The sequence below is a fragment of the Pituophis catenifer genome, unplaced genomic scaffold (assembly GCF_029215685.1).
Source record: "Pituophis catenifer annectens isolate HBS135680 unplaced genomic scaffold, rPitCat1.0.hap2 SCAF_3, whole genome shotgun sequence".
NCBI lineage: Eukaryota > Metazoa > Chordata > Lepidosauria > Squamata > Colubridae > Pituophis > Pituophis catenifer.
Window position 1 is genome coordinate 109,496,134 of NW_027256883.1, and position 14,079 is coordinate 109,510,212.

Sequence of the window (14,079 nt, forward strand, 5' to 3'; positions counted from 1 at the left end):
GGATTTTTATGTCAGCTGCAAAAATCTGCAAGGAGGATCTTACATGCAAGGTATATGACTACAGGGAGACTGTAAGTTCTAGTCCCATATTAGGCATTGGCCAGTCCCCCTCTCTCAGCTCTAGGAAGCAGGCAAGTCACTTCTGAAAACTTTGCCAGGAAAACTGCAGGGATTAATCCAGTTAATCTGCAGGAGTCAAAAACTGACCTGGAGGCACAGATGTCAGGTTCAAACTCAGAAACATAGTGAAATCCAATCAAGTTCAATCCTTTACTTATTTACACTTAATGGACAGAATCTTGCCAACTAAAGCTATAACCTTCTAACCTACTAGATATATCCTGAGAGATTCTAGGGTGTGGCTCTCCTGAATCTGTTCTCCTCTCCCCATCCAGTTTGCAACTGTGCAGTCTCTTAATCCAGGCATCTCTCTGGGAAAACTCTGCTAACCCCGCCACCATTGCTCCTGCAGGTGCACATTCCATCCCACAGACATGCATATGCTACAGGGCCCTCTCTGCAGAAATTCACACTGTGTCTGTGGAGGATGCTGATATCCCAGATACAGAAAAAAGCGTAGGTGTGGTACAGAAAGGCTAAACATGGTTCTTGCCATGCCTTCATGGTTGTCTGTCTGTCTGTCTGTCTGTCTGTCTGTCTGTCTGTCTGTCTGTCTGTCTGTCTGTCTGTCTATCTATCTATCTATCTATCTATCTATCTATCTATCTATCTATCTATCTATCTATCTCCTGCCTTTATTAGTTTTACAAATAACTCAAGGTGGCAAACATATTTGTAGCGGAGGGAGGCCTGGAGCTCTGGATCTTCAGCTGAAGGAGGAAGTGGCGGGAAAAGGAGAGAGGGTGCGTGTTTCTGTCAGGTTTTTGGTGGAAAGACTTTTGGTGAGAGAGTTGGCTGGAATCCTGAAAGGTGAGGCAGCCGGGGGGGGGGGGGGGCGCATTTATCTCAGACAAAGTTAGAAATTGAGGAATTAGAATTTTTAGTTAAAATAACCCTGAAGTTTCCATGAGAGAGAAAGAGGCGGGGAAAGAAGAAAAGGGGGCTCTGTCTGTTTTGGTGGAAGGACTTTTGGTGAGAGATTTGGCTGGAAAGGGGAGAGAAGACGGCAGAGGTGAATGGGCCCAGATAAGTGGGTAAGTGACCAGAGGGAGCTCCAGACATGACAGAGGCGAATGGACAGAGGAGCCTGTGACGGGGGGGGGGGAGGGGTCAGATGTACCAGCAGATGGCAGAGGCAAGCTGACCCAGACATGTGAGCAGGCCAGTGCTCAGAAGGGCTCCAGACACCCCAGTGGACAGTGGAGGTGACCTGAGCTGGACGAGTGGAGGTGCCTGTGAAGGAGATCAGAGCAGACTCATGTCCAGAACAATGGACATTGAGACACCTGGTGAGTGACTATAGCAGGAAGAGCCTGGGTACCTGTAGAAAGGGGGTAGAAGAATCTGGACTCTAGCAGCCCTTTTGGTGTGGTACTACATATCCAACACTCTTCTCTCTCCTATTTTTCCCACAATAACAACTTTGTGAAGTGAGTTGAGCTGAGAGACAGTAACTGGCTCAAGATTGCCTGGCTGTTTTTTATGACTAAGGCAGGACTAGAACTCACAATCTCCGGCTTTCTGGGCTGGTGCCTTAAATACTAGATCACAAAGTATGAGGAGAAGTTTTTGCCTTATATTCAGTGTTAAATGTTATTGTGTTAGCCACACAATGTTTTATTACACTATCAAAAAGACACCTAAAAATGAGACAAGCAATCGTGATAAAAACTGTGCATTCAAAAATGCAGCAGGGAGCTAAAACCCTAAAGATTGATAGGCTTCACAAAATGGTTGAAGAGCATTTGTGATTCAGGAAATAAAAAAGTCCCCTGTGTAAATGAGAATATAAATGCATCCTGTTCTATTCACATACTGTCTGCATTTTAATGTTTCACATAGTTAAAGAACAGCATACATTTTTTGTCATCTGCTGTCCCCAGTGATCTTAGCCAGTCATGTAATTTCCTATTCATCACTGAGCTTTGGGGGAAAGCAGCTCATAGGAATGGAGGGTTAATGTATTAGTTAAATATAATTTCAGTCTCTTTCTTCTTTGTGACAGGAAGTGCAGCTTGGAGCAAATGATCAAAAGTTTGTTCTAGAAAACTTGAGCCGTGGTACTAAGTACACCATATACATTACAGCCTTTAAGGGAGACCAGAGGAGTCGAACTGTGACTGCCACTTTTTCTACAAGTAAGCCTTGTGAACTCTTGTATTGTAATATTTTGGTGCTATATATGTAACTTGTCCTTAAAAGGAGAAGGAACCTGGAATGAATTTGAACTGGGATGAGTTTTGTCTGGAGCAAGAATTTATGGTAAAAGATGGTTTGGAAATGGAACATTAGTACGAAAATATGCAACTGAAGACCACAATAACAAAAAAGAATAGTTATATTTATAACCATGTATTTGAGGATATCATAACAAATACAAAAAGACTTTTGGGCTTAGAATAAACTAAGCAATGTTTGCATTTTGATTTTGTAAGTTAGAACTCCTGTTTCTCATGTGGGAATATTATTGATCTAATAAACTAGTCTGAAAACAGTCCAAAATTGGTAAAAGACATAATCATCAAATTTAAAGAGCAGTAGTTATTCAGAAATAGAATGAAGGTTAGTAGTTTCAAAAATGTCAGCATTGGGAGATTTCTATAGATTTGGTAGTAATTCCAAGTGCCATATTCCTATTGTTCAGTTTTAATTTTACGGAATGTAAGTGTGGCTGCTGTCCCTAAATTGGTAAATAATGATTCAAGGCAATTGTGACATATGCTTGTTTTAAATAGATCAAATAAAGAGCAATGGTAAATGGTCAATGGTCAGAAAAAAGTATTTTAATTTCTTCATATTTATACTTTGAAAATTCTTTTTGTAAAACACATGAGATGCAAAGACCATATTAAATGCCACTATTTGTGCCACTAAATATAGGAAAATATAGTGGAAGAAGAGTCCAGTTCAGTTCACCAATTCAGAATGGAATGGAATGGAGTGGAGTGGTGTGAAGTAGAGTGGAATGGAATGGAATAGAATATTAAACTGAATAAATGACAGTTTTGTTATTTGAAATTTAGCCAAGTGTCTTTCCCTGTTTGGAGAATCAAAAGGAAGCTTACAGTTAAAAGAAGATACATTTTAAAAAATAGCACACTTATAAGTAGGAAAGCACATACAACTCTCAATGATCAAGTAACATCTTTCAAGCAGTCATGTTGTTCAGAAGATATATTAGACAACAAAGAGCAGAGAGGCCAATTCAGGTGGCCATGTGCAGAAAGCTGTTAGGGTCTCAGTAACGGATAAAGGAATTTCAAAAGGGACAACAGGATTCTGAAGTATACTTTACAGAATGTTATTAGGAAACTGCTTTTCCTTTCTTTTTTCTCAAAGGAAGCTAGATTTCTCTTTCTATCTAATCTACAAAATAGTGAAAAAAATGGAGAAGATGGAGAAATACAAGATTATTGACAGGTGACAAATGCAATGACATGATCCTAAAATGCAGTTGTATGCAAAAATGTTCCTAAATTGCTGGGATTTGGGTGACATATGAATTAAAGAAAGAAAGAAAGAAGCAATGAAATGTTGCCTGGGAAATAGAAGTCTTATCAGTGTTTAATAGTTTAGACTTGCATTTGCACAGCTTCATGCCTTGCTTTCTTAGTGTTTCTTTTCTTTTTCTCTGCTGTTAATGAAATGTATCCAAATGTCTTAGTGGCTTAGATGGTTTGGCCTCAGCTTTTTTTGCCACTAGGTTATTCAAAGACTTTTCTGCATTTTTATCTTCATCTTTAAATTTAATAATGTCAGCTCTTATTTGTTTTGCTCCTGAAGTCAGTTTGCATTATCCCTACCCTGCGGATTGCAGCCAAACCCAGCAAAATGGTAATTCTATCAGCGGCCTATATACCATCTACCTGAATGGTGACAGCAACAGACCCCTTGAAGTATATTGTGATATGACAACTGATGGAGGGGGTTGGATAGTGAGTGTTGTTTTCATTACTTTCAAAACATTATTAATTTTAGCTATTCCCGGTATAGGTAGTCTTTGTTTAGCAACCACAATTGGGATCAGCAACTTGGCTGCTAAGCAAAGCAATTACTAAGTGAAACTGCAACTGTGCTTATGATCTTACTTCAGCTTTGCTTTGCCATACAGACCTGCAAAGGTCATAAACACAAGGATTGGGTGCAAAGTTATTTCTTCATCACTGTCATAACTGTGAATGGTTGCTGTCTGAGGCAGTCACTAAACGAGGCCTACCTGTACTGAGTTTGCCATTTTTCCTCCATGCTTATCACAGTGCTGATATTGCAACCATCTTGAAACCTCTGAAGACTTTGATTCTAAGTACAGACAATCCATTGTTAGTCATGAGTCTCCATTGCTGACCTTCTGTCTTACCTCATATTCTTCCTGTTTCATAGTTTAATATGGAGTCTCTGTGTGTATGTGTGAATGGGGTCTATTATACACACAAACATACTTTGAATTTTGAAACGGGTGCAGTTCTCTTTTTTCTCACTTTAAAAGCTTTTGGTACACAAAAGAGTATGTTAATTAGTTCTCTACACAGACAAATAATCTTAATGAGACCACACAAGAATACCTTGTTTGTTGTGGGTCAGTGTATGTGTGTGCTTTTATAGCCATGAAATATGGAAATGAAAAATTAGGGGGAAGATATGATCTAAAACTGTGTAACTTAAATGTTTGAAGAGTTGGATATCAAAGGAGAAATAAAAATGGATAGCTTACTTGATACCATGATTGCTCCATAAATGAAATAGTATTATCTGGAACTCTCAAATTCAGGGAGAATTTCATGTGTAACATTCTATAGCTTATTCTAGTCTATTTATATCTACTGGATTATGAACTGACTTACCTTCAATTTTTCTTCTATATTTAATACTCTATATGTAGAATTAACATTCAGTAAACCAATTTTCATATGCTTCTGCCTGCTTTTGCAGATGATTCAGCGGAGGTCCACAGGGCAGCTGGATTTCTCTAAGAGATGGAAGAATTATATTGAAGGTTTTGGAAGTTCTTCTGGAGAATTTTGGCTGGGTACTATTGTTTTTTGAATATCATTCAAGATGGATGTATAGGCTTTTTAGAAGAACCACTATTAATGCAAAAATACTAATTAAAGGATTCTACTTTTCTGAGGATGGGTATTGAATCTCCACACTGCTCCTTCCATGGCCCAAGTTCTTAGAGTCTCAATACTACAGGAAGTCTTCACTTAACAACCAACTGCTTAACATCCATTCAAAGTTTTGATGGTCTCAAAAAAGGTTACGACCTATGACCTTTGAAATTGAAATTACGACAGTTGCATGCTCCCTTGCAGTCACATGATGGCATTTCAGGCACATTTCAAACAGCTCAAATTTATAACTAGTTCCAGCATTCTGTGATCACGCGACCATAATTTGTGACTTGTTATGCCGTTTTTTGACAGTAAAAAGCAAATAACACCCATTAGATATGCTGGATTTGCGTAAAAACTATGCGGTTTACTTAACAGCCATGTATTCACTAAACAACTCTTGTAAAACCAGTTGAAAAATCAAATCAAATTATGTGGTGACCAACTTAACAACTACAAAGACTTATGACCAAAATTCCGAGCTTAATTCTGATTGTAAGTTAATCATAATGAAAAAGTTGGGAAGATTACCTATAGTGTGCCAAAGTAGGCTCAGATTCTAAGAGTTTTACTTAAAAAAAAACCCATTGCATTTAGTACTATCTGGCTATACAATATATAAGGACCCAGCACCATAGGTCATGCTTTGCAATGCTATAGGGCAGGGGTGTCAAACGCATGTCATGGTGGCGTAACGTGACATATCGAGACCTATTCCCCCCCTTTGCTAAACTGGGCGTAGGCATGGCCAGCACGTGACGCATCCGGCCCTCAGGCTGGGAGTTTGACAGCCCTGCTACAGAGAGCTATAGAGAGTCATAACTTTGCTTGAAAATCATTAGCTAAATGGGAATAGAGTTGTGGTGGTGGTGGACTGTGATGGAATGTGCACCTGCAGGAGCAGTGGGGAAGAGTTTTGACTCATTCAATACAGAGAGAAAAGGTTCAGGGTAGCCACATCCTAGAATCTCTCAGGATATATCTAGTAGGTTAGGTGGTTATAGTTTTAGTTTGGCAAGACTCTATCCATTGGGAATAAGCAAATAAAGGACTGAAACTGATAGGATTATGCTGCATCACCTCTGGGCTTGGGCCTGATGTTGCTTTAATGTTCAGTTTATAGTTTTTAAAGTTTCCTACTACTAAATGGCATTTGTAGTTCATAATCATAAACTTTGCTAGAGAGCATATAAATGAATATATAAATGATAAATCAGTTTTATTATCTACTTGAAAGAGTTAATATCTCCCCCCCCTTACATACACACACATTCTTAGAATGGGAAACTGAAGTATTTCTATTAATGAACTGATATAAAGTGATATGCAGTGAAATTATTGTATAATATTTGTTTATTCTATAAAAATAACTCCATTTCTTATGGGAGAAATCTTACTTGATTTAAAAATGCCTTGAATATAATACTTTTGTCAGGTCTGCTATTGCATCACTTCAGCCCTGTTTTGTTTCGATGGCATCCTGCCATAAAAGAGGGAGGGAGGAGCAGGGGTATATAGGGAGAGGGATGACAGGATGAGAGCTTGAGAGCTTGAGAGATTCAAAGACATAAGCTTGGGAATGGAATGTGGAATGCCAGGCCAAAGAGGTGTCAAAATGTGGAGCTGTTAGCAAAACATCTAATTTGAACCTTATTGGACACCTCCAAGATGATCAAGGTGGGGAGGGCTTGGGAGAAAGGAAAATTAGCAGGACTAAGTGGGAAATCCTATGCTAAAACCACTTGGCATCAGTATACCTTTCACTACAAATGGAATCGAGGGTCTTTCTTTCCTGAACGCCCAAGCTGGGACAGGTCTGACAAGTTTGTTTGGCAGCCTATCTTAAATCTGACTCTGGAATGTTTCTTGCAGGTCTAGAAAAACTGCATAATCTCACCAGGTCTGCCCACCTTCCCTATGAGTTGAGGGTGGATTTACGGACTCACAACGAGTCAGCCTATGCCACCTATGATTTCTTCCAGGTGGGCTCCAGCAGAGATCGATACAAGCTGTCTTTGGGAAACTACAGAGGCACTGCTGGTAAATATTTCTTTTATTTTTTAAATAAAACTTTATTAAATTTCAAATAAAAAATAAAATACAAAAAACCCAAATGGGGGTGAGATATTAAAGGGACAAGTGGGAACGGATAGTGAAAAAGCAAAATCTCACATCCATCTGGGCAGCAACCAATTTTTCAGGGCTTCCTTCAAGGACACTTTGGAAATGTGTATCAGGGATGCTTTAGCAAGTAGCTTCTGTAAGAGAATTATGCATGCACAAATGAGAAAGGCCAGCCACAAAATTAAAATTAAAAAAATATACAACAAACATTCACCACTCAGCAGCATGTCCTTTCATGCTGCTTACATAGTATGATGGTATCTCCTGTTCCATTTAATATAATTAAGAAAAATTATAGTCAATCACAGAACTGACTTATCTGGGAAATATCTATACTTCCTTTTGTCTGCCTGAAAAACAGTTTCAAAGTTTGAACAACAATAAGCAAATTAAAGTATTTGAAACCATAACATTTTCACTGAGAAATAAAATAATTTAGCCAAGGTCAAGAAATATATTTACATTCCTTTACTCACAAACATGCATACACCTTTTTTGGCTTCCTCCCCACTCTTGTCCATTCCTTTCTCTGGTTCAAAGGAGACAGTGTACAAAAAAAAAAAACACCCTTTGAAATTTTATCCAGCTGTCCAATTTCTGAGGAATCAGGAAAGGAAAAAGGAATCAGATGAGGAAAAGCCAATTTCTGAAGCTGAGAAATTCTGCTGAAGGCACATTGGTTTTTTTATTGCCTCAATAAGGGCTGCAGTTATTTTATTTTCCGAAATTTTAAAACTGGGAAAAACTTTCATGTTGTCAGCTTGATGATATCTGGTGGAGTAAAGAAACTTGGTGCTGAGACACGTTTTGAGGCTAAGCCATTCCCTGTCAGCACCATTCAACTTAAGATGTGTATGCGTATTTATAGATATTCTGCATAAAGATACCAACTTGGTACATTGCTTTATACTATTTAGCCTAAGGCACATACATGTATTTATAGTTATTCTGCATAAAGATGCCGGTACTTTGCTTTGCAGCATGCCAGCTTCTTGGTGAATTATTCTTAATAAGATAAATTTGGAAAAAAACCTTTTTTTAAATAAAAGTTTATTTTTTTTCAAAACAAACACACGCAAATAAACAAACATTTTTTTCTGAATAGAGTATTGGCCAGGTCAAAATTTATACAGCTTTTAGTTTTCTCCAACACAATTTATATATTTCATTTTTTGCCATAATATTCTTTCTCTAATTTTTTATTTTATTTTCCTTCTGTTTCTTCTGATATATAACCAATATTACCATTCGCCCTAATCTCTAATCTTGGTCAATTTTTCTTCCCCCCCCCATTACTTTTTTCAAGTTGAAACCCTTTAATTTAAAGTCAATCATTTTTCTAAAACCTAACCCTAACTCTAAATCATCTTATTCAAATATTTTCCCATTGCTCCCAAATTGGGAAAAAAATCTTGATTGGAGCCTGGGGGCAGCAGGTGAGGTGATTGCTGAACATTTGTGCTTATGGATCATGCTCTGAGAAACCCAGGATTAACTCATATTAAATTATGCTTGCTAAAAAGCAAGATTTTATATCTGTTCTTTGATTAATTGCTTGCATGTTTCTGTGCCTGTGTGTGGAGGCATTGAAAGGTATTTAATTGCATTTCTGCCCACTCATGTCAGTGATCAAAGGATTTCTAAAGTCAGAAATATTATGATTCTAATGCTCCCTTTCTCTCCTAAGGGGATGCCATGACTTACCATAATGGTAGAAAATTTACAACCATAGACAGGGACAACGATATAGCTATTACCAACTGCGCTATAACTCACCATGGTGGCTGGTGGTATAAGAACTGCCACCTGGCTAATCTCAATGGGAAGTATGGTGAACACAAGCACAGTGAGGTGAGTCTGGTACATATCTTTCTAGATTATACGTGACCCATTTCAAGAATACACAAATTACTGTTAATACTTCTCCTTGTGATAGCCACTGTTTAGACCCGTGATGGTGAACCTATGGCACGTGTGCCACAGGTGGCACACAGAGCCATATCAGTGGGCATGCGAGTGTTGGCCTAGCACAGCTCCGGCGTGCATGCATGCACCGGCCAGCTGTTTTTTTGGCCTTCCGGGCCCATCAGAAAGTCGGGAAACAGGCTGTTTCCGGCCTCTGGAGGGCCTCCAGGGGGGCGGGGAAGCCCATTTTTCACCCTCCCCAGGCTCCAAGAAAGCCTCTGGAGCCTGGGGAGGGCGAAAAACAGGCCTACCAGGCCCACCGTGCCATCATGTGCCAAAAGCAAGGGAGCGTGTGGGGTCGCATGCGCATATGCGGGGGGTGGTGGGGCGCATTAAATTATGGGTGTGGGCCCGCACGCACGTGACTCCCCCTGTGTTCCCCCTGCCTTTGGCACAGGTTGGCAAAAAGGTTAGCCATCAGTGGTTTAGACCATCTTAATCATTATTATGAAAGGAGAAGAGTACTTTTCTACTATTATTTGATTTTGAAATAATACAAAGAATCCTTATTTTTAAGGCTGCAGCCTTTATGCATTTTTTTTAAAAAAAGAATCAATGACTCTATTTAATAAACTTCATTGTTCATATTGATTCCAGTTAATCTGGTAGCAGATTCTAAAAATATTGTAAAGAGTTTTTTTCATTAAAATAAGTGTGTAAATATCTAGCAACATCTTAAAGGTCATTCCTCCATTTTTTTTTTTTTTTTTTTTACATAGGAGGGAATGCCTCTTTTAAGATATGGCTAATAAATTAAGATTTAAAAATAAGACATTTTTTCAGATCTATTTTTATTTGCATGGGTGATATGAATACAAATTTAATTTTTAAAAAATCAACCGTAATAATTATACACATTCAATAACTATTTAATAGAAGAAAAACATCTTTCCTGTAGACGGTGGAAGAAGATTGATCTAGTGCATGGGTGTCAAACTCACATTGTCATGTAACATATCAGAACTTTCCCCCTCTTCGCTAAACTGGGTGTGGGCATGACCAGTGCATGACACATTCGGATCTAGTGCTTCTTGATTAGCATATATAATAACACATTTATTGGAGAAAGAGATAATGAGCTTCTATTATGGAAGCTCATAAACTCTGAACATGTCTTAAAAGTCATCTAGTCCATTGTTTCTCAGCCTTGGCAACTTAAGATATGTCGACCTCAATTCCCAGAATTTCCCACCTAGCATGCTGGTTAGAGAATTCTGGGAGTTGAATTCCGCACATCTTAAAGTTGTTAAGGTTGAGAGACCATGATCCTGTTAAACTCTTTTCAGTGTGAAATCTACTACTGTAATATTTCCAATGACTGTCCAGCCTCTGCTTAAATATTGCAGTGAAACTCTTCATCCCATTTTTAGGGTACTTGTTGCAATCTTGAGCTGCTTTTACTGTTAGAAATTTTATTATAACGTTATCAAATCCACCTCTTTTTGATTGTTTTCCATTGTTGTAAACCTTGTTTTTCTGAAGCAAGAGATTGGGTCTGTTAGCAATTATATTTTTTTGCTAAAATATAAGACTCTGTAAACTATTTCAGTTCTTTCATCCATTCCTCATGGGTTTAATTCCATTCCTTTATTTCCAGCTTTTTCACCATCCTGGTTGCTTTTCCAAGAAATATTCTAGTTTATGAAAGTTCTTTTTAAAATGTGTTCAGAAGTAGATACAGCATCTCAAACATGTCCTGATTAAAATCAAACAAAAATAAATATTCTGAGTGACCTGAACACTCTGCTTCTGTTAATCCCAACTGAAGTACATTAATACTTTTAGCTATTATGTCACACTGTTTAACTACATTCAAGCCAGACTTTTCCAGTCTAGTGATCTTCATTTGCTTTAGATGCTTCAGTTTTTTGAGATACTTCTGAATGTACAATCATTTGCTTGTTAAATTTTCAAACTTGGCCTTTCCCATCATAATCTAACATCTTAGCCACTAAACCACATCACCTTTCTTTGCTGTATTTCAATCATGAATTTTATCCCTCAAAGTCAAAAAGATGTCTGTAATATCATACAAGATATATTGTAGTTGACAGTCAAGCCTTTTCAGTTTGATCCCTGCATGCCACTTGTTAGAAGATACTGAAGGTTAAGATGCTCAGACTGTGAAGGTCCTATTATTATGTACCCAAAAATGAAATAACAGCTGCCAGTTCTTTAGCTGGTGGTGGCTTTCATATGCATTGAGTGTTATTATTATGGCTCATTGCACAGTAAACCAGATGTTTGGACTGGATTTGCCATTTTTATCCACCTATCTCAAATATGCACTTTCCTGGGACTGTATGACTGTAAGCAAAGATGCTGCTTCATTAAGAGATACTGAGAGATGTGGTGGAAGGCCTGCACATCCCTAATCACAAAGTAATTTATGTAAAGTGCCATGTAATTATAGTTATTACTGGATCAAATGAGACAATGTATCAGTCTGTCTTAAAAGATTTTTGCACAGAAAATACATATGCAAAACCCACAAAACCTTAATAATAGTTGAATATTGATGTATGTATATATTTGTATTATCACTATAAAATTTTGCACATTTGTTTATAGATTGAAAAACTTGATCTAACAAGCTCATTAATATTCTATTTTTTCTTTCCAGGGAATTAACTGGGAGCCATGGAAAGGCCATTTATATTCTATCCCTTATGCTGAAATGAAGATCCGTCCACGTTCACATAGCTTTGAGGCAGTCTTGAGTAGAAAACGGAGATCTCTGGCTGTGAAGAGGAAGGAGACTAATGTTTAAAAGTCTTCTGGAAGTGCTGTATTTGCCAACCACACACAGCAATGCACGATCATGTAATAGTGTGTCAGGCCTTTTGTGCTCATTTTAATATAAATATAATCATATCAGTTAATCCAAGTCTTTCTTACAAATATTTTCTGGTTTGATTTGTTGGGAACAGCACAAAATATGCATTACATCTGTATTACTCACATTACGTGTCTGCATTACTTATAGAAAAAAGCCCCAGATTCTCATACATTCTCAAGTGGTGGAGGTGCTGGTCTGGTTAAGCTCCCTGTGACTATTAAAGCTGCCTGTGACCATAATGGCTGCTTGACACTGCTAAGGTTGAGAGCCCTGTTCCAGTCTTCATTATCCCTCTCTACTTGACAGCAAGGTGACTTATGCTACTCAGTTGCCTTCACAAGTTTTGAGAACCCAAGGCCAAGTAGGCAAGGGCATTAAGTCAGCTTGTCCGCCTCATTGGGTGATTCAGTTTTGCAAAACTGAAGGCTGATTTAAGAAATAATGTTCTATCAGTTGGGTTTTCAATAAGGGATTTATTGTGATTTAACCTGAATATTAACATTTTCAGAGTCTCAGGTCCTATTTGAACTTGTCTTCCAAGAAAAGAAAGTTTCTGTATGAGACAAAAAACAAACATAAAAAACCCACCCTCTTTGCTTTTCATCTGTTCATCAGCAAGTTGAAATGAGGAACTCCAGTATTCCTTTCAGGAAAAAAAATCCATCTGAGTTGTTTCCATTTCTAACTGGAATAAAACCATGCAAGTATTGTTTGGAAGATCAATTTTTGCCCTTTCATTGGCGAATCTGCCTTTCTACTATTAGAAAACGTAGGTTTAATTCTGAAACTTATTTCAAGTAGAACATAGGTCATGAAATATTATTTCCCCTATACAAAAAAATGCCCTCCTGAAATATTTTATCTATATGATTTTTTCTCAGATGTCTTTTTATTATCACTACCAAAATATTATTGATCCAGAATTACCTCAAGGTAAAATGGGTGGCCAATACATTTTAAAATTAATTAATTGCTTGCTCTTAAATTGGGTGCTTTTCTGGTACTTTGTATTTCATATGCTATTAGCACTATCTAAGAGATATAATATTGACCTTAGATTTAGTTATACTTTATAGGTAAAACTACATTGCCACTACTGTGTGTTATAAAACAGTGCTCTTCCAATATTGTTGGCTGCTTTTGCCACATTAGAGCCCACTGGATAGCATATGTGTGACAATGTGGTGGGTGAAAAGTGGCAGGAAAAGCTTGAGTTTTTCAATCCAGCAAGAACTAACCAGCAAGAACTATCACAGATATGAAGGAAGAATAACACTCTACCATTTAATGCTGACTCTTTGTGCAAAGACTTTGTGCGGCAACCATTTGTGGGCAGGGCCAGAATGATGCCAGACAAACTGTTGTGTTTTGCTACCTTACTAGGGTCTGCACAGTGTTGGAAAAGTTTCTGGATACTGCAGAAAGTTTCTGAAGTGCTGAGAGTAGACTTGGTTAAGGCAGCAGAAGAAAGCAGTTTTTCCCCAGGCCACATAGCAGTGATCCAAATGCATCTGCCATTTTGTGGATAAAATGGTGGCTGCTTCTGGAACCATGGCATGAAGCTGCACAAAGAATTCATTCATTTTAGTGCTCTGGAATCTGGATGGCTTCAGTGCTTTTCAAAAGGTGTGGAGGAGGGTGTTTGGCCTGGTGGGGTAGGAATCAGGCTTAAAGCCTGGGGCGGGGGAGACCCAATGGGAGTGGGAGCCAAGGGGCAGGAGGTGAAGCACAGAGTATCTTGGAGAATGGAGGTGACTTTCGGAGGCTAGGACAGGTGGGCCTAGGCCTGTACTAGGCCTCCAAGGGCCTATCCGACCCCTGAGGCACCCCATTTTTCACCTAAAGACCCTGGAGTTCATTTAATGACTCACTGGGAAGAGCAGGGATGGCGGCATCATTAGGTGAGATTCTTCGCCCAAT

General features: G+C 38.3%; 1 protein-coding gene across 1 annotated transcript in view; it reads left to right on the plus strand.

Moving 5' to 3' along the window:
• The window catches only part of TNN (tenascin N), a 31,165-nt gene extending 19,051 nt beyond the window's left edge, over nt 1-12,114 (plus strand). The window contains exons 9-14 of the mRNA XM_070939224.1: nt 2,126-2,258; nt 3,904-4,055; nt 5,050-5,146; nt 7,104-7,271; nt 9,043-9,206; nt 11,944-12,114. Coding sequence (XP_070795325.1) covers nt 2,126-2,258; nt 3,904-4,055; nt 5,050-5,146; nt 7,104-7,271; nt 9,043-9,206; nt 11,944-12,090 — 861 coding nt within the window. The 3' untranslated portion in view covers nt 12,091-12,114. The remainder of the gene's footprint in view (nt 1-2,125; nt 2,259-3,903; nt 4,056-5,049; nt 5,147-7,103; nt 7,272-9,042; nt 9,207-11,943) is intronic.
• The last annotated feature ends 1,965 nt before the right edge of the window (nt 12,115-14,079 follow it).